Source organism: Pteropus vampyrus, unplaced genomic scaffold, assembly GCF_000151845.1.
Source record: "Pteropus vampyrus isolate Shadow unplaced genomic scaffold, Pvam_2.0 Scaffold269, whole genome shotgun sequence".
Lineage (NCBI taxonomy): Eukaryota > Metazoa > Chordata > Mammalia > Chiroptera > Pteropodidae > Pteropus > Pteropus vampyrus.
The window spans coordinates 1,699,650-1,721,552 of record NW_011889050.1 but is presented as its reverse complement, the minus strand read 5'-3'; the positions used below and the strand labels follow the sequence as shown (position 1 = coordinate 1,721,552).

Below are 21,903 nucleotides of genomic sequence, written 5' to 3'. Positions count from 1 at the left end.
ATTATTTCTTCAAACGGCTGTTCAATATCTTGATTTTCTTCTGTTACTCCAATCAGACTAATATTTGGAGCATTTAATAGTGTCCCATATCCTCCTTAAATCATCTTCATAGTCTTGGCCTCCTTTTTGTTGCGATTCTGTTTGAGTGTCCTGATTGGCTTTCCTGTCCTCTAGATAGGACATTTGATCCTCTTCTTTATTCACTTTGTTTATTCCTTTGTTTATTCCATTTAATAGACTTCTTTGCTGCTGCTCCTTGTTTCCATCACAACTTTGATTTGGTTGCCAGAGGGATGAATAGAGCCTCTATCATCTATGCCATTTTTCTCTCCTCAGAACTGCACATTTTAAAAGGGTTAAACTGGTAAATGTTTTTTTAATGTACATTTTACCACAATAAAAAAATGCCATAGTTCTCACTGGAACTTAGAGTGATTTAACTTTATAAGTGGTCATTTTATTCCTTGACCCTGAGTTGGCTTGCACTCAAAGCTAGCTAGACAGAAGACATGAAAATGTATGCATTGAATACATTAAAGGAGACATTATTATGTTCAGGATCTCAGGACCCTGTCACAATCTGAGAGTGGGTGCCATGCCATGAGTGCCGCAGTGCTTAGGCTGCTTAGTGGAAACAATGCAAGAAAGGCTGACAGGGCCAGGACCCATGACTTGGCTTCTCCTTTGCTTTTTTATGTTACTTTCTGATTGAACGAGAATGATTCTGTTTTAGCTGGGAATTCATTTCTTTCTTAAATAATGTCTTCTAGTGCCCATATTTTTCCTGTGAAGATTTGTCTTCAGGCTGGCCTTGGGCATTCATTCCCTTGGGCTTTTGTCATCACTCAAAAAAGCACAGCTTCTAGTTTCAGCTTCTATGACATGTCCACCACCTGACTGGAAGTATCCAACTCTATAGAACCTTTCTTTTGGAAACCAGACTGGAATCGGAAGTTTTCCAACTTGGGTGGTTGACAGCTATTTTAAAAAGACCACATTTTTAATAATGCTCTTTAACTGAATAATTGTGTAATTTAAGTCAGAGGTTTGTGCTTTTGGCAATCAGTGAGTCAAAAAGGAAGAAGTCCAAAGGTGCTGGGAGAGGGGCTGGCAATGGATTTTTTTTTTTTTAAATGCCTATAGCACCTGGTCTTCCTAGGTGATCTCCCATCCAAGTACTAACCAGGCCCGACCCTGCTTAGCTTCTGAGGTCAGACGAGATCGGGCATGTTCAGGGTGGCATGGCCATAGACTGGCAATGGATTTTTTTTTTTTTTAAATGCCTATAGCACCTGGTCTTCCTAGGTGGTCTCCCATCCAAGTACTAACCAGGCCCGACCCTGCTTAGCTTCTGAGGTCAGACGAGATCGGGGATGTTCAGGGTGGCATGGCCATAGACTGGCAATGGATTTTCAAAATGGTTTTCGTGGGCTCAGCCCGATCGCTTTAAAGCAGTGTGACATACAAAAACTGCAAAGGACCTGCCTAAACTCAAACATGGGCTTACATTTATGACAAAAGTGATGGTAATTTACCCAGAAATTTCACTCCCAAAGGCAGAGTGGCCACTATCTCCTTAATTAAGCCAAAATTTCAGACCTCCCAATGCTCACTTTCTCTCATGTCCTGTGAGCCTCCAATTCCTATTGAAGACTTTGCTCCTTGCTTTTTAGTTGGAGAGCCTTCCATGAAAATGGACTATTTCTTTGAAAAATTTAAAGCCCCTCAGGAGAGAGTCAGAAAGTAACACTCCTGAAGGGAAATGCAAAGTGTGCCCTCTGGGGTCCAGGGAGACTGAGACGAGCTCTGGGAGCCAAGTGCCCCAGTGTCTCCAAACCTGGCTGGGCTCCCCCAAACCTGGGCAGCTTTGTAAAATAAGTCTAGAGATCCTGGCTCGTTAGGTCAGGTGTGCAGTCCTGCGACTCAGTTTATTCACGAAGCTCTACAAGCTAAGCTGCTCTCCTGCTTGACCACCTATGGGCTCTCTGAAGAGGGCAGCAGGCCAGGGCCATGCAGGTATAATTAAAAGAGGAGACACTGGCAAGTGTAAACTACGGCTATACGAATAGGCATGTTTAAGGCTCAGTCTTCTGGGAAGGGCAGGCACAGAGCAAGGGAGGGGACTGCAATCTAGAAGATCTCGGTGAATAGGCTCATGGGCAGGTATGACTAGAGAAAGTTCTGAAGAGGAGGGGTGAGAATTGTGGATAAAAGCTTAAAAGGCAAGGACAGGAAGATTTTCCAGAAGGAAAGTAAAGCATGGATTTGAATACAAGGTAAACAAATTATGGCGTATTAGCAGATTTGGGGCTTATTTGGCTTCAGTTTTTGTGTGGAGAGGAAGCAAGGAGCTGTGACTGCAGTGAGAGCCGGAGTGGATTGGTGGGGACACCACAGCACGAGGGCAGTCAGAACACAAGGGTCGCAGATCTAACAGATCTTACTTAATATGAGGATGTCAATCTCACCCTATCCTTCCATTTGACCCTTCCTCTAAGTAAAAAACAAGTCAACCAACCTGATGATTACCAGTCTACGTTTCATTTTCTCACTCTATTTCTCTGCATTGCTACTGGGAACATTAATCCTTCAGGTGTGAAGGAATCAGCCATTTAGGAGGCCGCCTCCTCCTGGGAGTTCTCCACAGCTCCTGTGAAATGTTCTCAGAGTACATGCCGGCTGTGAGGAGAAGTCATGGTACAAAATGAATCTGGACACCACCCAATATTCTCAGCTTTGAAATTCTGAGGCCTTGAAATTCTTCCCGTCTTTCTCCTTCACTTAATGGTGGGCTTTTAGATATGCTCCGAACTGATTTCAGCACCTGCAGGGCCGGGTGGCTCTGTGTGATGGTGACAGAAGGCAGATCCTCGAATGACACTCACTGAGGGGACTGGCTTTGGCACAGGGCCTCCCACACAGTAGGGGTAAAAACTTGTTGAATTGAATTGCATGTAAGGATAACCTCCTGGGCGCTGATGTCAGGAATATTGCAAGCACCAAACAATCCTTAAAAATCTGGCTCTCTGGCCAAAGAGACTTTATACTAAAGTTTTTATAGATCAAAAAAGTTTTATAGATTAAAAAGTAAAATTGGTGGCAATGTAAATTGGGCAACCGGTATGGAGAGTCCTTAAAAAATTAAAAATAGAACTTAGCAATTCCACTTCTAGATATTTATCTGAAAGAAATGAAAACACTAACTTAAAAAGATATCCACACCCCCATGTTCATTGAATCATTATTTACAATAGTTAAGACATGGAAACAACCTACTTGTCTATCAGTGGATGAATGGATAAAGAAAATGTGGTATATATACACAATGGAATATTATTCAGCCATAAAAAGAAAGAAATCCTGCCATTTGCAACAATATGAATGGACCTTGAGGACATTATGTTGAGTGAAATGTCAGAGACAGACAAATACTATATAATCATTTATATGTGGAATTTAAAAAAAAATACTGTATGATCTCACTGACATATGGAACTCATAGAAACAGAAAACAGATTGGTGGATGCCAGAGCAGAAGATGGGGGTGGTGAAATGGGTGGAGGGGTACAAACTTCCAGTTGTGAAATAAATTAGTCCTGGGGATGTAATATACAATGTGATGCATAGTGCCTATGGCTAAAAATACAGTATTTTACATTTGAAAGTTGCTAAGAGACTAAATCTTAAAAATTCTCATTATAAGAAAAATTTTTTTTAACTATATGTGGTGATAGATGTCAAGATTTATTGTGGTGATCGTTTTGCAACATATATAAATACGTAACCACTATATTGTGTATCTAAAATTAACAATGTTCTATGTCAATTATATCTCAAAAATACTTCTAAAAAGGTTAATCGTCTTAGAGTAAATTATTCTCAAAAGATAAGATCTTTTAAGTAGAGTTCTCTACTACATTTCTTTCATGTACTATGTATTTCTTTACTTTCCTCAGTGTAAGAACTAGCAAGACTCTTTATTGGAGATACTCTGAGGACTTCACACACACACACATACACATACACACACACATGCACACTTGTATGTAAGCACTTGGAATGTCCACTTAATGTCAGTAATGGTTGTTTCCGAGTGTGAGAATTAGAAAATTTTTTCTTGCTTTCTTTTTCATACTTTTTTACATTGCTTCATTTTTTTTTTCTATGAGCATAGGTTATTTTTTTAAAAAACAAAATAATTATCATAAAGAAAAAAAAAGCAATGTCATTGATATTCACACCCACATGAAATATCTGATGATTTTGCTTTTCAGTTAAGGAGAGAACCTGGCCACCGTGAGCCTGGCCATTCTGTCGTTACAAATAGCTATGTTTGGCCAAGGGCTTGCAGCCTGTCAGTTCAGAATGACATCAAATGATACATCCAATTTCTCTGCATGAACATCATCTTCCTGCTGCCATCACTTCTCAGAAACCAGCCTCAAAACTAGTGTATGGTATTTAATTTTGCCATGAAAAGATTTTTTTTTCCTAACAATTATGATGAGATTCCTACTCTTGTCCGTAGAAAAGAATCATTGGAGGTTCAAGGGCTGGTTTAGGGCTGCAGGAACTAATCACACCAACCAGAGAGCCCACTTGGGTGACCTTGAGCCCCGTATGCCATATGGAAAGCGAATGTTCTCATTTCTTCCCAAACTCCAAAGAGTGACTCAGTTGAAAGGATGTACACAGCCCATGATTTATCATGGGCTAGATATTCATGTTGCCTTAGAACAGATGTGACTAGAAAATGACCTCAAAATAATGTCCCTTTTAAATTAAAGATTCTATGAGCTCACTGAAGCCAGTGCCCTCATTTCCTGAGGTTTTTTGAAGAAGTTAGTGTGTCTGGGAGTAGGTGGAGCTCCTCTCTCTGGAACTGTGGAGATTGCGTGCAGGAAACTGGACCAATCAACTCCTTAGATGTTCATATTCATTGAGCTCTGCCTGGGCCATGGTGCTGTGGGAAAGCAGCACTCTTGGCATGGTTTCTGACCACAGGAAGGAGCTTCCTACCTGGGGAGCTGACCGCAATACTCATAAGGAGATACCCAACCCTACAAGGCAGAGCAGACAAAACCCTCTAAGATGCGTATTTCTTTTACAAGGGCTGAAGCCATTTAAGAGTAGATCAGCCCAGCCAGGGCCAGAGTAATGAAGAAGTCACAAGTGACTGTTTATTCTTTCACATTTCAACGGAGTGTGACTGAAGGTAGGACAGTATATGACTTCATACTGCATGCCACCAGGGTTCTGTGTCTATGTTTCTGCTGCGACGTGCTGCCATCTGTCCTCACCTGACCTCTATTGGAGCTTTCCCTCAGCTCTAAGTCTCTGCTCTCATTTTTTTTTCTCCCCAAGAATCTCTCTGAACTGGAGATTTATGTGCAAGACGTTTGTTAGGGAGCTTTTGGGATCAATACTTGTGGGCTTGAGAATTTGGTCTGCAATGGAGTCCCAGAAAAGACCTCAAAGGGGCTGGGTGCCCAACAAAGTTGTCCTGAATTGGAACAAGGGGACCGGGCCTTAACACCCTACATCAGCCAAACATTGGATGTGGGCTGCCCCCAAGAAGGGGTGCGACCTCAAGTGAGGCAGTGTTCTCCACCCAAGGGCAGATAAGTTGGGGGACTCACCTGTGAGCCATCTGCCATCCATTATCCTAGAAACTGGAAGGTACACCACAGGCTGTGCTCTACCCCCATTTCTTGTGCTTGCTTACCAGGCTGCTAACTACCTAACCTGGGAGATTCTCAGCATCATAAAAGGATTCTATGTAGTTTGGAGCTCTTTCTCAGAGGGCTCTTATCATAAGGGAGGCCCCTCTTTCCCATTCTCCAGTTTATACTAGTTCAGTCCCCCTATAGGAGCTATGTGTTGAATTATCTCAACATCCATTTCCGCATATGTCCAGGCAAGTGGAATCTAGTTTCAATGACCACACCACAGTATAGTACTAAAGAAACTCTAAATTTAGCAGATAATCACAAAGAGCTGAACTATCAGTAATTTCTGTTATCTGGCCAGCACTGTGTCAGGGGTCAGACAAGAATTCAACCAGAAAGGCAGGAAGTCTTACATGATTATTGACTAACAAGTAGTGAACTTTAGGAGAATTGAAGGAAATTCAATATGAAGCACATCTTGATGGAAGGCGGATCAGTCTTATCAGTCTTAGAATTTAATTGCATGTCTGAATTTTTTTGTTTCAAATTTTACCTATAATCCTATTTATAATCCTATATAGATCTAAGCACATAGATAAAGGTAATGTGGTTTAGAGGAAAGAGCGCTGGACCCAGGTGGGGCCTTGGATAACATACTTCACTAAGAGGTTTCAATTTCTTCAATTGTAAACTGAAGGTATTGTCCTAGGTCCTTTCTAAAGGTTATTCCATCTTTACTAGTCCATGATTAGATCTATGATATGCAGCAAAAGCTCTTGGCAGCACAAATACCTGAGTTATGGACTACCTGTATCATTTCACAGTTATATCTCAATTCATTCAACCAACATCATAATCCTTCAAGGGGCTGTTGGTTATCAAATGGAATACAAAGGTGAGTGAGACATAGACCAGCCCTGGAGGGTCTTATAGTCTTACAGGAGGGCTTAGATAGTGGACAAATGACCTTAAAAGTAGGACTGAGAATATTTCCATAAGAAAGCACAAGCATAGGGTTTTTTTCCCTTGTGATTGTTGCTTTGTTTTTTTGAGGGTAGTGGGAGAATAAGAGATCAAAAGAGAAAACTCACATTTCTGTTTGGGTATACTGTGGACAGTTTCGTGACCGAAGTGGTATTTGATATTGTCTTAAGGACCTGGGACAGAGAAGAGAATTTCAGGTATTGGCACTATGCATGGAAGGGTGGAGAAGTGCTGAGGCAGTTTGCTTGTTGCTTTGGTTGGAATGTGGATTCACATGAAGGATATTGGTAGATTAGGTTGGAAGGTAGTTTGGGGATAGATTGCAAAGTGCCTTGAATATCAGGATTTGGTTTTCATTAAGTACATAAGGTAGGGGATAGGGGTTTTCTGAACAATGGGAGGACATGAAAAAAATATTTTAAATCTCTCTTCTTCATATTAGATAATTTCAGTTGAACAGAATTCAATTTGCTGCTTCTTTCTTCTACAGTCTCTAACATGTCATTAAGCCCTCTGGTAAACATTGCATTTCAGATATTGTACTTTTCAGTTCTAGAATTTCCTTTTTAAAACATAATTTCACTTTCTCTGCTAAGATTCTCCATCTGTTCACTCATTATGTACACATTTCCTTCAAATCCTTGAACATATTAGTATTAGATTCTTAAAGTCTTTGTTAATTCTAACATCTGGGTTGTTGGGGGTCTGCTTCTATTGATTACTTTTGTCTGGATCTTGGGTCACATTTTCTTCTTCATATGTCTGGTAATGTTTTATTGTATGCCAAACATTATAATGATATATCATAGAGAATCTACTTTATAAAACTCTTCAGTTATGGCAGCCCTGATAGCACAGGAGGCATTTTTTATATCATGAATTCTGTGTCCTGGACCCTTTTCTCTTCAGAAAAGGATCCTGTTCCAGAACCAGCAGGAGGGTGGTGGTATGCCAGGCAGATGCTTATACATCAAGACCTAGGATATACGAGCTATAATTTCCCACATCTGATTGTGTTTATTCTTTGAGTGGTTCATTACACAACAGACTTTCTGAACTCAACCTGCCCTCTCTCTTCCAAGTTTGGAGACTTGTCTAACTTTGGGTAGGTAAGGCCTCTACCCAAGCTAAGCAGTCACCTGCCCGAAAACTATGCTTAGAAAAAGGCTCCACACCAATTCTTGGCAAAATTGTGAAACATAGGCTTTGCCCTTTCATCTTAGTCAATGCCTGTCCCTCAAAGACCTATGGCTCGTATGATGTTTTACTAGGCCCCTGAATTCTCTACTTTCTTCTATCCATTTCTTCAGTGATCCTTATTAAGTCAGCTGTCACTGGGAAGAGAATTTTATACAGAAATTCATACCAGGTGTGAGTGATTGGCACATCTCCCCTAGGGAGGCACCTACTACTAATTTTAATAATAGCATTATAAGGTAGTGATTACAAGCACAGGACCCTGAAGTCAGATTTCCTGGGTTCAAATTCTGGCTTGATCATTGGCTAGCTATGTGATTTTAGGCAAGTAATTTAATTATCTCTGTGCCTTGGTTGCCTCCATTAGTAAAATTATGATATGATATTTATAGAACCTATCTCAGAATGCAAGGATTAAGTGGCATGATATGCACAAAGTGCTTAGAACAGTGTTAGTGCATAGTAAGTACTAATGAATTCAAGCTGTTTTTCAATTATTCCAATCATGAAACAATTAGAAAATAAAAAAAAGTAGAGGAAATAAAAAATCATAAGCTATCCATTTTGATGCATTTTATTTTAGTTTTTTTTTTTTTTTGCAAAGACATAGATATCTTTTAAATGAAATTAGGATAGCAGTGTACACACAACTTGTACTTTACCTTTTTCCTTTCCTATATTCTTATTCTTAAACTACATTCTTTTAATAGATCAAAACTATTACATTATATGGCTAGACTGCAATTAAATCAACTAATCTTCCAGTATCGGACCCTCGGGTCAGCTCTCAATCTTCATTATTATAAATATTGTGCAAGGAACATCTTTATGTCGGTTCGATGACGTCCTTCTTATAAATTCCAAAAAGCGCAATTACATGAAGTTAAAGGGCATGAGATTTTAAGACATAAAATTTTGATACACAAGAATGACATCTGTAGAGGCACCCTTTAAAACCCAAACATGACTTTTGTTTTGGTTTCAGGTAAGAACACAGTCTATTTTTAAATATTGATGTTCCTGATGCCACTCAGATCACCTGTTTTCTTCTGCCTACTGTCTGCAAGCCATGCACCAAGTCATTTAGATCAGAAGGTTCTGACATCTGTCAGTCCTGCATAGTCACCACACTACAGGTGGCATAGTACCTGGGGTCCCGTGGGTGCTTTCTGGTTACTTGGTTGATTACCTGGTTTACTGGTTAACATTTACCTTTTAGATATTTGATTGTGGGCAGCTCCTTCCACCTGCTTAGCTACCATCTTGCATCACTAGAATTTGCTGAAATTCTAATCTTTAGTTTATAATTTATTTTGCATTTTCCTCCTCATCCTGGATTTTTATGATTAGTATCTCAATTTGTGAAACTCAGCAGAAAAGGTGATGATTCTCTAACTATGCAGCTCTGCACAAGTTTCCACAATTTCCCCAGGCCTCAAACCATGAGTGAGGTAACTGGCCTGACTGCCATCAGCAGACAGCTCCAGCCCTCACACTCTAGATCTCCGTGGAATTTCCTGGTGGGTTCCCAGGTGGCTGTTTACACTGGCTTCATGACACAAATGAAAGCCCACATTCTTTTGTTTATAGGCAGAAGGTGATCCTTTTTAAACTCTCATTTGGAAGCCAAATGTCTTAGTCACCAGGTGAGGAAGTCACAGGTAGGGCAGCTGATGTCACCCATTCGAGTATATCTCATCAACTCTGGATTTTCCTAATAACAGTCCTTCGAGCAGAGGGCTCTATATAAAGTGGCTCCTGACTTTGTTTAGCGCCCCCAGTGGGCCACATGTTTCTGCCACGTTCTACCTGCTGTCCTGGTTTCTTTACCACCTTCCCCATGAAGAGGTTCTCAGATTCTAAGTCTCTGATCCACAGCCATGCACCTGTATACACTTCAGCTAAGTGAGGAGAGACGTTTGGTGCCTTCAACTGCATTTAAAGCATAATTGATGGGGCATTACAAACCATTTGATGTCCAAACCTCATCTTTCACCAGGCCTACCAGGGAAGGCTGGTGGAAGGAAGATGCTCATGATCCTCCCTTTTTAGTGTATCCCAGTTATTCCAAAGGAAAGGATATTGTTTTCTCTTTTGCTCCTCTAATTGATGCAGCTGTTGCCCAGCCTCATCTGCATTAAGCTAAATATTATGTCTTTGTAATGTTTTTGATCTTCATTAATTATAGCTCAGGAAAGCTGACAAAGGCAACCTGCCTCTTTAATATAAACAAGATTAATTGCACGGTTCCTGCAGAAAATGAACTACCAGCAGTTTAACAAAAAATGTTTGTCTTTAAGCAGCCTTTGGATGAAAAAAAAAAAAAAAAATGTTACAGGAAGTGCGGAAGCTGCCAAATAACCGTGCCTGTGAGCCTCACCCTCATTATCAGACCAAACGAATGTATGCACCCCTGCACTTTCATCCTCCTCCAGGCCCAAGGAAAAGAAAGGCGGGATAAAAAAAAAAAGCACCTTTGTACAAAGAAGTGCCTCTGAAGTCTGGAATGCACTCTGGCTGTTTGAAGACAAGATTTATACCTGACACCTTTCCTTAAGCTCATTGTTGAGACTCGTCTGTTTTCAAATCAACCGCAGACTGGTTGCTTGACGTACTTCATCTTATAACGACCACATAATCTAAGATAAATACACAGGGATTGCTATCACTTTCATTAACAACCATGAAATATTCCTTCCTTCAGCAGGTAAAATAAAAACAGACAAATGCACTCAGTGGGCTGAGGTTAAAAGGCTAGTGGGGGAGGGCTTGTTTGGGACAGGAGGGGCGGCTGGAGGGCATCTCACAGCTTCCCTATTGCTCCAGGACAGCTCCCTTAGAAATGGCAAAGCCAAGAATTGAGTACTTGTTCCTCCAACTACTCACTCCTGTAGATAAGTGGCCAAAATCTAGCTCTCAGGCCTCTGCGTGTCAGTCTACTGCAATGCTCTGAGATATTTGGAGGTCCAGAGGACCTAAAAGCCCAAGAGTGAGGCCTTTGGTAGTTTGGGATGCTGTGATCTTAAGGCCAATGAGAAAGACCAACAGGGAGAGTGGGCTTTCCAGGCTCACGGCTGACTGAGAAAAGACACTAGGTTTGGGGCAGGATGATAACAGAGTTCGAGAGAGAATCTGTGAGCTACAGCCAACTTTTGAAACACCATCCTCCTTTGGCTAGTCCAATGTGAATTGGCCTCCGTGGCCGGTGACTGAGGCAATTGGAATTGGCACCCACAGAGAATGGAATTCTGCTCTCAAGGTCATGTTTAGAAAATGGTCAAGCCAGAGAATGATTTGTGTCAATATCAAGCTTTCTGTGGCTTCTCATGAATTCCTGACTATGAGAACATGTTGGAATAATGCCTGATGAAGTGTGTACATGGAGGGTGGAAGTGGGGGTGATTCAGGGGAGGCAAAGGCTTCAGGGAAGCCAATGAGGTCATTGCAAGGTTAAAGTTCTGGTAGAGGGGCCAATGATGCTCCTTGTAGCCCTTTGTCCTGGAATTAGGGGACTCATATAGCCTGGAGGATGGAATACAAAGTGACCTGGAGTTGGCAATTTGCTTTCCCAGAGAGCAAGACAGATGGAAAGGAAATTAAAGTTTCCCAGTGTTTGTGATGCAGAGGATATAGTGGGCCAGATGCCGGGAGGTGAGTTGAAAAAGTGGAAACAAAACTGCCTTTTAGCTAGTGTTGAGAAAGAGCCGAGGAAGGTGGGGCGTGGAGGGAGGGGTGAACCAATGTTGGCTTGGAGAAGTTAAAGTGTCATGTTCTCAGGTGAAGGGAGACTGTAACACAACATTCACCATGCTCTGGTCCACTTTGGGGTCCTCCTGGATTTTTCATGACCAAAATATTGCATCTCCCAATGCTTTGTTTTTCTGTGATGTTCAAAAGCTGTGACAAAATGATTCAATTAGTAAGGTTTCCAAGAGACCAAGTTTCCCACGGCAGTCTCTGGGCTGAGGGAGGAGTTAGGGCCTCCAGCCAGGCCAGCACCTGGATGTGGAGTGCACCCTGAGAACTCATCCTGGATGCTCAGTGAACGGCTGCTGGGGCCAATGGGTAGTCCTGATGGGAAATTAGCTTCACAGAAATGACTGAGGCTGAGGCTTGCCTCAGAGTATATCTGCATGACTAGAGCCAAATGTTTGCTACTAATTCAGCAGCTTGGCACAAAACACTGTATGAAAATTAGGAAGATGTGTCTTCTGAAACATTAACTTTTCCACAGGTCTGTCACTATGGAACTTGAGCCTCTTTTTAAAACACTTACACATGCACATAATCACATACATATCTACCTGAAATAGATTATAAAACAACACAATCCTTTCTACGTGACATTTTCTATTCTAGTCCATGTTATACAGTGCTATACTATGTATTCCATTCCATTAAAAAAAAAATCTAGTCTTTACCCACTAATTCAATTTTGCGATACACTAATGGGAAGCAACTGGCGGTTTGAGAGAACAATGCCTTCCAGGGAGGGAGGATGGGTGCCCCCAGCCAGCAGCCAGGATTGAAGGCAGCTCACAGGGAGAGCTGACAGATTGGGAGGCAGGAGGGTGGGCTTTCCTCCCGGCTCAGCCTGGACATCTTAAGCAATCACAGGTCTCTCTGGGCTACAGTTTCTCTGTTGGTGAACCAGAGTGCCGCAATTGATGATTTCAAAAGGTTCTGTGTTTTTAGGACCTGATTCGACAGTTTCTTTGAAGACTGAACAGAAAACAGGTGATCTGCACCTTAGAATTTTAGTGGAGAATGGTTGGAGTTTGCAAGGTGATCTTGATGGTGGCCGCCTCTAAAGACCAACCATTACACTCCTCCAAAATAGTGGATATCAGAATTTCCCCAAACCGGATCATCAAATATAAGTATTTTCTAGAACTTTTGAAAGGGTGGGAGCATGAAGAACCAGCATGGAGTACACACTTCTACATTGCCCTCACCAAATAGAAACATGGCCTTAGTTATTGACATTTTTTCATAATTTCCTGACTGTGAAAACAGTATATACTAATTGTAGAATGTTTTCAAATATGTAAAAGTATAAAGAATAAACCTAAAACTCACTTGTAGTCCTACCACCCAGAAACATTACTGAGATTTTGATATATTTCCTTCCATTATATATATATATACATACACACACACACACACACACACACACACACACATATATACATATTAATTTAATCACATAATAATTTAATAAGCATCTCTTTGTCATGAAATATTCTTCAGGAACATGGCTACATAGTCGTTCACCACATGAATAAGCCATGAGAATTTAATCCATCTCCTAAGGATGGACAGTCAAGTTTATTCCAATGTCTTTCACTATTATAATTAGTGTAACAATGTACATAAATCACATAGTGTAAAACAATCAAACTCTTCCCTTAGAATAAATTCCTAGTGGCAAAATTATTGAGTCGAAGATCCACAGATGCAGGAGAGCTCAGTCACCTGGTAGTCCCTCCATCAGCGCCTGTCTTACTTAGCTGGCACAGGGCAGAGTCTACAGAATGGCTATCTCTGGGGATTCTTGTTGGCCCTAACTAGATTTTGGAGTCTCAGAGAGAAGAATGAGCATGTTTTGTAATGAAAGGATAAAGACAGAACTGCTTTTTTGGTTATGAAGATTCTGAAAAGCACAGATACTTTTATTAAATGACTATTCATTGGCAGAAGATGTTATAGTTATTTTCTTTTCTGAAGCTCTGTGGTCAAAATGAACTCAATTCTCATGCAAGGGACACTGGGCCGAGCTCAGCCTTAGGTGGGTGGCTGAGGATTCGGGGGGCTTCATTGAGAAAGTCAGAAGTGAATCAGGTCTTCCGACCTGGGGCTTTACCTCTCTGCAGTCTGAGTGTGCAGGGCCCACTGTTTCATATGAGTGGTCCCAGTGCTGGAAGAAGACAGAAGAAATGGATTTATGTCAAGCATGGGCAGGCCAACTCTTATTTTTCCAAGCTGATATTTGTAAGAAAAGCCCAGCTGTGTTCAGGGAAATGAACGAGGGGAAATGCAGCTGTGAGATGCGTCATGAGTGGTTTCTCCCAATATCCTCTCCCAAGATATAACAGTTTGGATAAAATCCTAGAGGAATTTTACTCTGTCCGTAAAGCACAGAAGGGAAAACTACAAACACATTCCAAGTGGGATTATAAAGTCTGTCGGGGGCCAGCATGTGGGATACTTTCAAGGCATCCCCACCAGGCCTTTTCTGAGCATTTCACGAAGCTGTGACAGTGCGCTGCCTACTCTGGCAAGTCACTTATTCCCTCATTACATTTCACACATATTAACTGAAGTTACTGCTCATGAAAATCTTACGAAATAGCTGGGTTTTGTTGTGCCTGTCTTACAGATAAAGAAATTGAAGATTAAAGAGGTTAGATCAATTGTCTAAGTGCACACAACCAATAAATGATGAAAAAGAAACTCAAATCAAGAGGTCCTCGCCCAAAGCCAACATCCTTCCCAGCAGCCACGACACGGCTCCTCCGTCAGCATGACGTTAGCACACATACTTCTTAAGCCAACACATTGTCATTTTGTCCGAGAGACTGAGTAGAGTCACACTGAATTAAAAGCATAAATTATAAGATCCTCACTTTTTAATGGTTATGTTAAAGATCTACAAATACTCATAGTGTTGGTCTAAGATAACTGCAGACAGGCGCAGAGACGCCAAGGGAAGGGTTTGCCACTGTGGTTGCTGTTTCTTATCTCTGTGGCCCTGCATGTCAGTTGAGGTCAATTTCTGTCACAGTCCCGTGTCTAGGCACATCAGAGGCTCCGAACTCTTGTGTGCTCCCTAACCTTGATCACTTGAGTGTGTGCCTAAGTCCAACAATAGAGTTGCTTTAGAGTTGTGGAAAACTGCATTATGAAGTTTTATGCTGTATATTCTTATTTGAAATTCTGGGCAAATGTAAAATAGCTACTTTAAGCAAAAAGATCTGCAGAAACTCCAAATCTAGAAAAATTGAAGTTCATGGAAATATGAGAAAAAAAATTCAATTTGCTTTTAAAGGCTGTTTATAGTCTGTTTCTAGGGTGCCCATAAAAGACATTAACTTTAAAAAGATTTGAGTTGTAAGAACTACAAAAGGACACTTTAAAAAATTAACCTTTTTTGTTTTGAGATAATTGTAGATTCACATGCCATTGTGAGAAATAATACAGAGAGATCCTGTGTCATCTTGCAAAATTATACTATGATATCACCCATTCAGTCAGGCGTTGATCTTTATACAGTCAGGATATAGAATAGTTACAAGAGGACTTTTTAGAAACTCCATTTTATAAAACTCTATCGCCTGCAGGAGCCAGTTGCCATTTCAGCAGAAGAATGAACCGAGGACTCTTCTGGATGTTCTGACCAATCTGAGGCGATTCCCAGGCTGAGAATCTCATGGGTGCGCCTGGACCTGACCTGCAACCTGCAAATAAGGGTCCCCTGCTTTCTATCATTCTACCATTCTCTGAAAAGACGTAGGCAAAAGGAGGAAAGTGAGAAGAGGCAGAAAAAATGTCTACACCCTCCAGACTAACAATGGACTAGAAGGCAAGGAGTGTCCAGCCCCAGCTCCAGTGCTGGACAGTCCTTCCCTTATTTCTTGGATCATTTTTCTAATCCGTAAGATTAGGCAGCTGAGCCCAGCACTATCCAATAGGAAGGCTACTATCTACATGAGGCTGCTGAGCACTCGAAACATGGCGAGTGTGACTGAGGAATTCAGTTTTTCATGTTAATTAGCTTTAATCAATTTAAATGTAAAGACACAAGGGGCTAGTGGCTACCCTATTAAACAGGACAGAAGATGGTTTTCCAGATCTCTCTCATCTCTCGAATATTATAATTAAAAAGTCCTTGTCTAGATGGGCCATCTAGCCTCCCTGTGGGATAGGCAGTGAGCCTTCCTTCTGAGAAAACTGAGGCTCAGAGATATCCGGGACTCTTCTGAGGTCACACCAGTGAATCTGTGCTAGAGCTAGAAGCACACCCCTAGTCATGTGACTTCTAGACCAAATCACGGTCCTTTTTGTGTTCCACCACAGCTCAACAGCAACACCACCAACATTCAATTGTGATGAAAATAAATCAAGTCATAGAACTGTTCACCATTCCCCAAAACTGAATATGAAACCCAAATATGTGAAAAAAAAAGTTCTCATTCTAACTATGAGAAAGGCAGGCCCTTTTGGGGTGGTGGTTGTGGGGGGAGGAACAACCATGGTAACCAGCGACTGAAATGAGGATAATTTTTTGACAACTAAGATACTCCTATTTAGAGAACAAGATTTCTGTGAGCAAAATGGAATAACAAATAGCAAGCCAATTCTAGGAGAAAATGTTGAAGATAAATCCACGAGAGCTTACAAAATATCAGCTTCGATGCTGTCTGTGTTCGGCTAAGCTCACTGCTCATTCAGTGATGGCACCAGCCCATCGGTGGGCTTCTACCAAGAGACCTAGTCCTTTCTCATCAAAGGAGGCTCCAGAGAATTATAGACATGACACGTTGGAAAAAGAATCCCACCAAACATGTAGCATGACAAAGACATACTTAACAGTGCATTTAGAATAAAAAAATAATTCATGCATTTCTAATTAAATACTATAAAGTTTAGCTTAATTAAAAAAATATCTTTAATAGTCTAAGGCTCTTTATCTTCAATAATGCAACCTACGTATTTTACGCGTCCTAAAAACTGTTATTTAATATTCCTCCAAGCATTTAAAAACTGTCCCACCAAATCAGAAAATGTGTGTGGTTGTGTGTGTGTGTGTGTGGTGGTGGTGGTGGGTGGGGGGGTTATATCTTTTAATGACCATAAATATCCCAGTTGTCCCCAGATACAGGTCTTCTACTGAGAGAAAGAAATGGCAAACATAGGAAGACCCTTAGAAGGCTTTTTAGCCCGCAAGAGTTTTCTCCTCCTGAGCGCCAACAGGCTTTAGAGGGATTTGGGTATTTTCCTCTTATCTTTGGGAGACTGTGCACTTCTTTCATTATCCTTTTAGCTACGGCTACAGTTTTAAGTCTCCTTTGCCCTTCCTTGGGTTTATGGTAATTGAATGTTTGATGTAGGAGAGGTGTGGCTCTCTGTGCATTATTGGCAGGTGAAGAGAGGGAGGCCTGAGGTTTTATCACATCACAGATAAAATTCAATATTGGGGCCTTTTATGTCTCACAGCCCACCTTCGTCTGTCTCTTCCTGTATTTGTCCTCCCTCTGCCTTTTCCTTCTGTACCCACTTCATCCCCCAGGCAAAGATATATTTCCTGAAAACTGGAAAAACCAGGTACTAACAACCTTAGATCAGTGCTAATTAAATTAGGTTATAAATTCAGGCCCAGTTCCCTTATCTGTGAGTGACACCTTCTGCTTTCCAACTGGGCTCTTAATATGCACAATTAAAGCATCTGACATCACCATATCCTTGGATCTAATGTTGTTTATGCCATTAGCATATCAAAGTGTTTTGATCAGACTGACTTTAAAGCAATCCTCTCCTGGTCTTTTTTGGCTCCCACCACCTCCATCTCATGTATTAAATTTCAAGCACTCAAAAATGTATCATGTAATATTTTTTCTAGTTGCTCGAGTTCTGTTTTTGTTATTTCTGTTATTAATATTTTAATTGCATCTTCTTTACAATGAACACGTGAACTGTGTGTGAAAGATTTACTATGCTAAGAATGGCATTAAGTCACTTTGAAACTTTAAGAAGTGCAGTGGAGGCCCATTACAGGTTGAGGCCCTTTGAGATGACATTCCTCATGGCTCATAGTAAGTGCCATTATGTGATGTCTCATGGGGCCACTGTGTGATAATGTGGGGCCAGAACACAGCGCCTGTGATCTCCTTCCTCAAGGCAATGCCAAGAGTCCACGAGGAGTAGGCTGTCTCTAGTCTGGACACCAGTCACAAGAGTTCAATTGCCTCTACTTCAATCTATAGTAAGGGAGCCCACCTAATTTCAGGAACACCCACCCCCGCTGTGTTGGCTCTACCTGTGGAGTAGGGAGTAGGGTTCATGCTTGCCCTTCTTCTGAGCTACCATTTATAAGGTTCCATTCGAGGAAATCCAGGAGCCAGCCCTTGAAGGTAACAGGATGGGGAGGACTGGCCTCCTTGGAACGGAGGGCGACGGAGGGCGCTGACTACAGGAGCCATATGGACTGACAAACACCTCCACAAACCTGATAACCAAAGCCTAAAAATGTAGAAGAGCAAGGAAGCAGAGCAGGACACCAGCCAATCTTGTATTTTTGAGGTCTAGGAGAATCAGTTGTGGGTTCATATTTCACAGAGAAAACCAGAAAAACATTTAAGAATATCAAAGGCTAGAATTTTCTTTTACTTCAACACTTCATGTTCTCCCCAAGGCTGCAGTGAATATACTGTGGAAAATACGGTTTGAGGGCTTGCAGGCTAAGAGAGAGAGCAGGTCTTTAAAGTTAATGTTTACGCATTTCTTGCTTGTCTTTTCATCCTTTTTTTTATTATCAAAGAGACTTATAACAGTCCTGTGTGCAATAAGCAACTTCCTGATTTTTTTCTGCCAAAACAAGGTGGCAATAAAACTTAAAGTGAACTAGGTTCTGTCCATGCATGGAAAGAGTATCTTTGTAGAAAACTTTAAGGTAGGTTTGATCCTTTAATTGCTTCAGTTTTACCTCATAAACCAATTTCTTTCCCTCTTTCCCTCAAAGCTTCTGATAACACAATCTGCTGGGTAAAACTAGACTGTAGATTTGTTTGAGGGTTTCATATGTGGATTTTTTAAAAAGGAAAGTGAGAGCCCACATCAAGATAAAATCCTCTTCATGTAACGATGTTCCTGAGAGCAGCTACTTCACAGAGACAAAAGCCAGAAAACCCGAGAGATTAGCAAGTCTAAGACCTGTCAAATCGGGCTCTGTGGAAACAGAGAGCCCCCTCACCCAGCAGCCAGTCACAGAGACAAGCCTGTACTCACAGAACAGAGCCTTGTGTTCCCTCACACGCATGGAGAGACACCTAGAGAATGAAGCGTGGACGCAGAATGGATGGATAGAGCATACGAACGTGGTACTGAGCACTAACTATGAGACCAACCATCCCTGGACAGAGTCCTGCATCCCGGAAGCCCTCATTTCTGGGCTATTGGGTGTTATGCCAAACCCTGTCCATGGGCTACATCATTGGACTTTCACAGATCAGTATGAGGGAGGAGCTTTTATTGACCTCATTTTACAGATGAGGAAACTGAGACTCAGAGAAACGACATAATTTATCTAAGGTAATAATAACTAATAAGCAATAGGTTGGGAATTTTCACCCATGGCATGTAAACCTAAAGTATGATATCTTGGGTATTTATGTAAATATCAGCTTTTGGGAGGAACACTGAACCCAAGATGCAAGAGAAATTGAAATTTCAAGAGCAGCCCAGCCACAGCAGCGGCTGCCACCCCTTGAAGCCAGGCAGGGTGGTGAGAACTTCACTCACACCCAGCATTCAGGTGTGCATCACCTACAGGTGGGCCTCTGGGTCAGCAGCTCTCTACAGACCAGGAGCTAAAACCCATTCTCTCCTCAAAGTGTGGTCCACAGACCAGCTACATCACCATCACCTGGGAGCCTATTAGAGGTGTGGAGTCTCCACCCCTCCCAGACCTAATGAATCAGAACCTGCATTATAATCAGACTCCTATGTGATTCAGATATGCACAGACACCTGAGATGGAATGGATTAGCACATAGGTCTTCAAGTTTTTTTTTTGATTTCACATCCCTAATAGTAAAAGAGAAAAAAAAAAAAAAAGAGTAAGCATCATATGTATGATATCCTATTATACCTATTATACTAATATGTTATATACATTATAAATATATATAAATATAGAAAATAAAAAGTATGAGGTTTAAGATGAACTTAAGCAATACTTATTTACTAATGGTGCCAAAATCCTTTTTGTTGTTTAAACTTTGAAAGCCGGGTGGCAACATTTCATGGCAGCGATGGGAGGCTCTGCCTCAGTGAGCATGAGGGGCTGTGAGGGAACACGGACCATGGACCACAAAAAGTTTGCTGTGGCTTGTTGGGGGTTGAAGATGGAGGGTCCAATAATAGCCTTCCTGGGGTCCCTTCCATCCCCCAGGCAGGAATCGGGGTCGGGGCTGCTCTCAGCAGCACGACAAGGCGGTGTTCTGGCCTAAGTGAGGCGTCTCTGTCCCCAGTGTTCTGCTAAAAGGCATGGCGCTTTCTTTCCAGCTGCAGGGGGAGAAGCAAGTTGGCACCTTCTTCCATTTCACGGTGCGCAGAGGGCTTGTTCCCTTTACCCCTCTGGGTCACCCTGAGCTACAGCTTGACCCTGATTCAAAAACTATTCAACACTTGGAAATAAGGCAACCTGGAAGGGCAGCACACCCTTCTGATGACCTTGGACTGCGCAAGATGACTTAACTCTCTGGGGGAGGCTACCCGGGTGTGGCTCTGCTACATATTATGAAGTTACATGTTAGTGTGCAAATTTTGGCCTTGTAGAAAAGATAATGATTTCATTGCTCAGCAGGACCTTAAGCAAGTTTACCATCCAACATTCTTTCAAAAAATGCCTCTAAATGTCCGGTTCCTCAGATGCTCTTGGAAACAGCTTTGCCACCCCTTGGGGACTCCCGTTAGTAAGCCGAATAGATCACTGGTACAAACTCAGTTACTGGATGAGAGTCATGGTTCAACTCCTTTACAGTTAGATTCTAAGAGACCCAGTGAGGATGTGCATCTGCTTTTATGGCTCCTCTTTATCTCAGAGACTGGGCTCTGTCTTTGAGAAAAAAGCGCATAGGACAAAGGCCCCCTCTGGTTTAATGTGCCTAAGAGAATGGGTGAGACCCAAGTTAGTTTGCTGTTTCCCCTTCTTTCACTCTGCTCTTCTCTCTGCCTTCAGTCTCAACCTCTACCACGCCTATTTTAGATATACAGTAAAATTCTGTCTTTCCAAGATCTCATTTGAATTTACTCATTTTTTCCCCTGGTCTTGTTTTTGCTGCTATTGATTTGTATAACTCGTGGATGTGATAGCTGAAGACAGATGGCTTTCATCTCCAGTGAGAAGAGAGCAGTTAGCACACTCATGAATCATCCATTTGTCAAGTGTTTATGGGGCCAGACCCTGACTGTGCAAGGCCTCCAAGGACAGATGGGTCACAGCCTTGAGGACCCAGTGGGGATGTCCACTCAAAAGCAGACAATTATAATATAATTTGGTAAATGTTACAAAATGGGGGTATTTCTGTCTCAATTTATCTCTATTTCCTTTATTTAAGTAAGGGGATTTTACCTTAATTAAAAAGGATATGTATTAAGTGCCTAATAAATGCACAGCACCATTTCGGTGCTGAAAGAAATACAAAAGAAGTGAAAGATTAGTAAGCCACAATCCCTGGGGCCTCGGCATCTAGTTAGAATGACAGAAACATGTGAAAACAGAAATAATGCCAGGCAGAGTGTGATTAAAAGCAAAAGAGCAGCAGAGAACAAAGTTTTGCAAGCACCCAGAGAGGTGAAAAGACAACATTCAGAGAAGCCTTCAAGGAGAGCTAGAATTTGATCGGGGTCACGAAGACCAAGCACTAATAGAGGGATAGCACATGAAATCTTGAGTCACAGTTGAGCCTCAGCTACTGATGATGTGAAGAGTCTGACTCAGACAGAGGTCTTGTGCTGCCATGTAGAAGATGACAGGTGGGATGGGTGGGATGTGGCCAGATTATGGGGCACTTTCGATTGTCAGCTGTTGGAGAGCTCATCCTAGCACCATCCTGGGAGCTAGATAGAGTTGGACAATCTCAGGCCCCACTCCAGACCTACTGAATCAGAATCTGCATTTTCACAGGACCCCAAGTGGTGCATATTAAAACCTAAGAAGCACTTCTTGAGGACATGAGGAACCAGGAGGTGTCTATAATCAGTGGCAGGGTGAAGGAAATATTTCTGCAGCTAGAAGGGATATTAATCTGTTAATGATGTATAAAATTAGACT

The 21,903-nt window shown here is 41.7% G+C and overlaps 2 protein-coding genes and 2 non-coding genes across 10 annotated transcripts in view; 1 reads left to right on the top strand and 3 right to left on the bottom strand.

Annotated features, from left to right (window-relative positions):
* Positions 1-15,699, top strand: part of CCDC138 (coiled-coil domain containing 138) — a 162,857-nt gene extending 147,158 nt beyond the window's left edge. The window contains exon 14 of the mRNA XM_023520491.1: positions 15,191-15,699. Within this exon, the coding sequence (XP_023376259.1) occupies positions 15,191-15,246 (56 nt within the window). The 3' untranslated portion in view covers positions 15,247-15,699. The remainder of the gene's footprint in view (positions 1-15,190) is intronic.
* The window catches only part of EDAR (ectodysplasin A receptor), a 97,533-nt gene that overhangs the window by 58,113 nt on the left and 17,517 nt on the right, over positions 1-21,903 (bottom strand). The gene's annotated exons all lie outside the window — the stretch shown is intronic.
* LOC111729570 lies at positions 1,135-1,253 on the bottom strand. The gene has a single exon (XR_002776286.1). It is a non-coding gene; the product is annotated as a 5S ribosomal RNA (ribosomal RNA).
* Positions 1,281-1,399, bottom strand: LOC111729569. The gene has a single exon (XR_002776285.1). It is a non-coding gene; the product is annotated as a 5S ribosomal RNA (ribosomal RNA).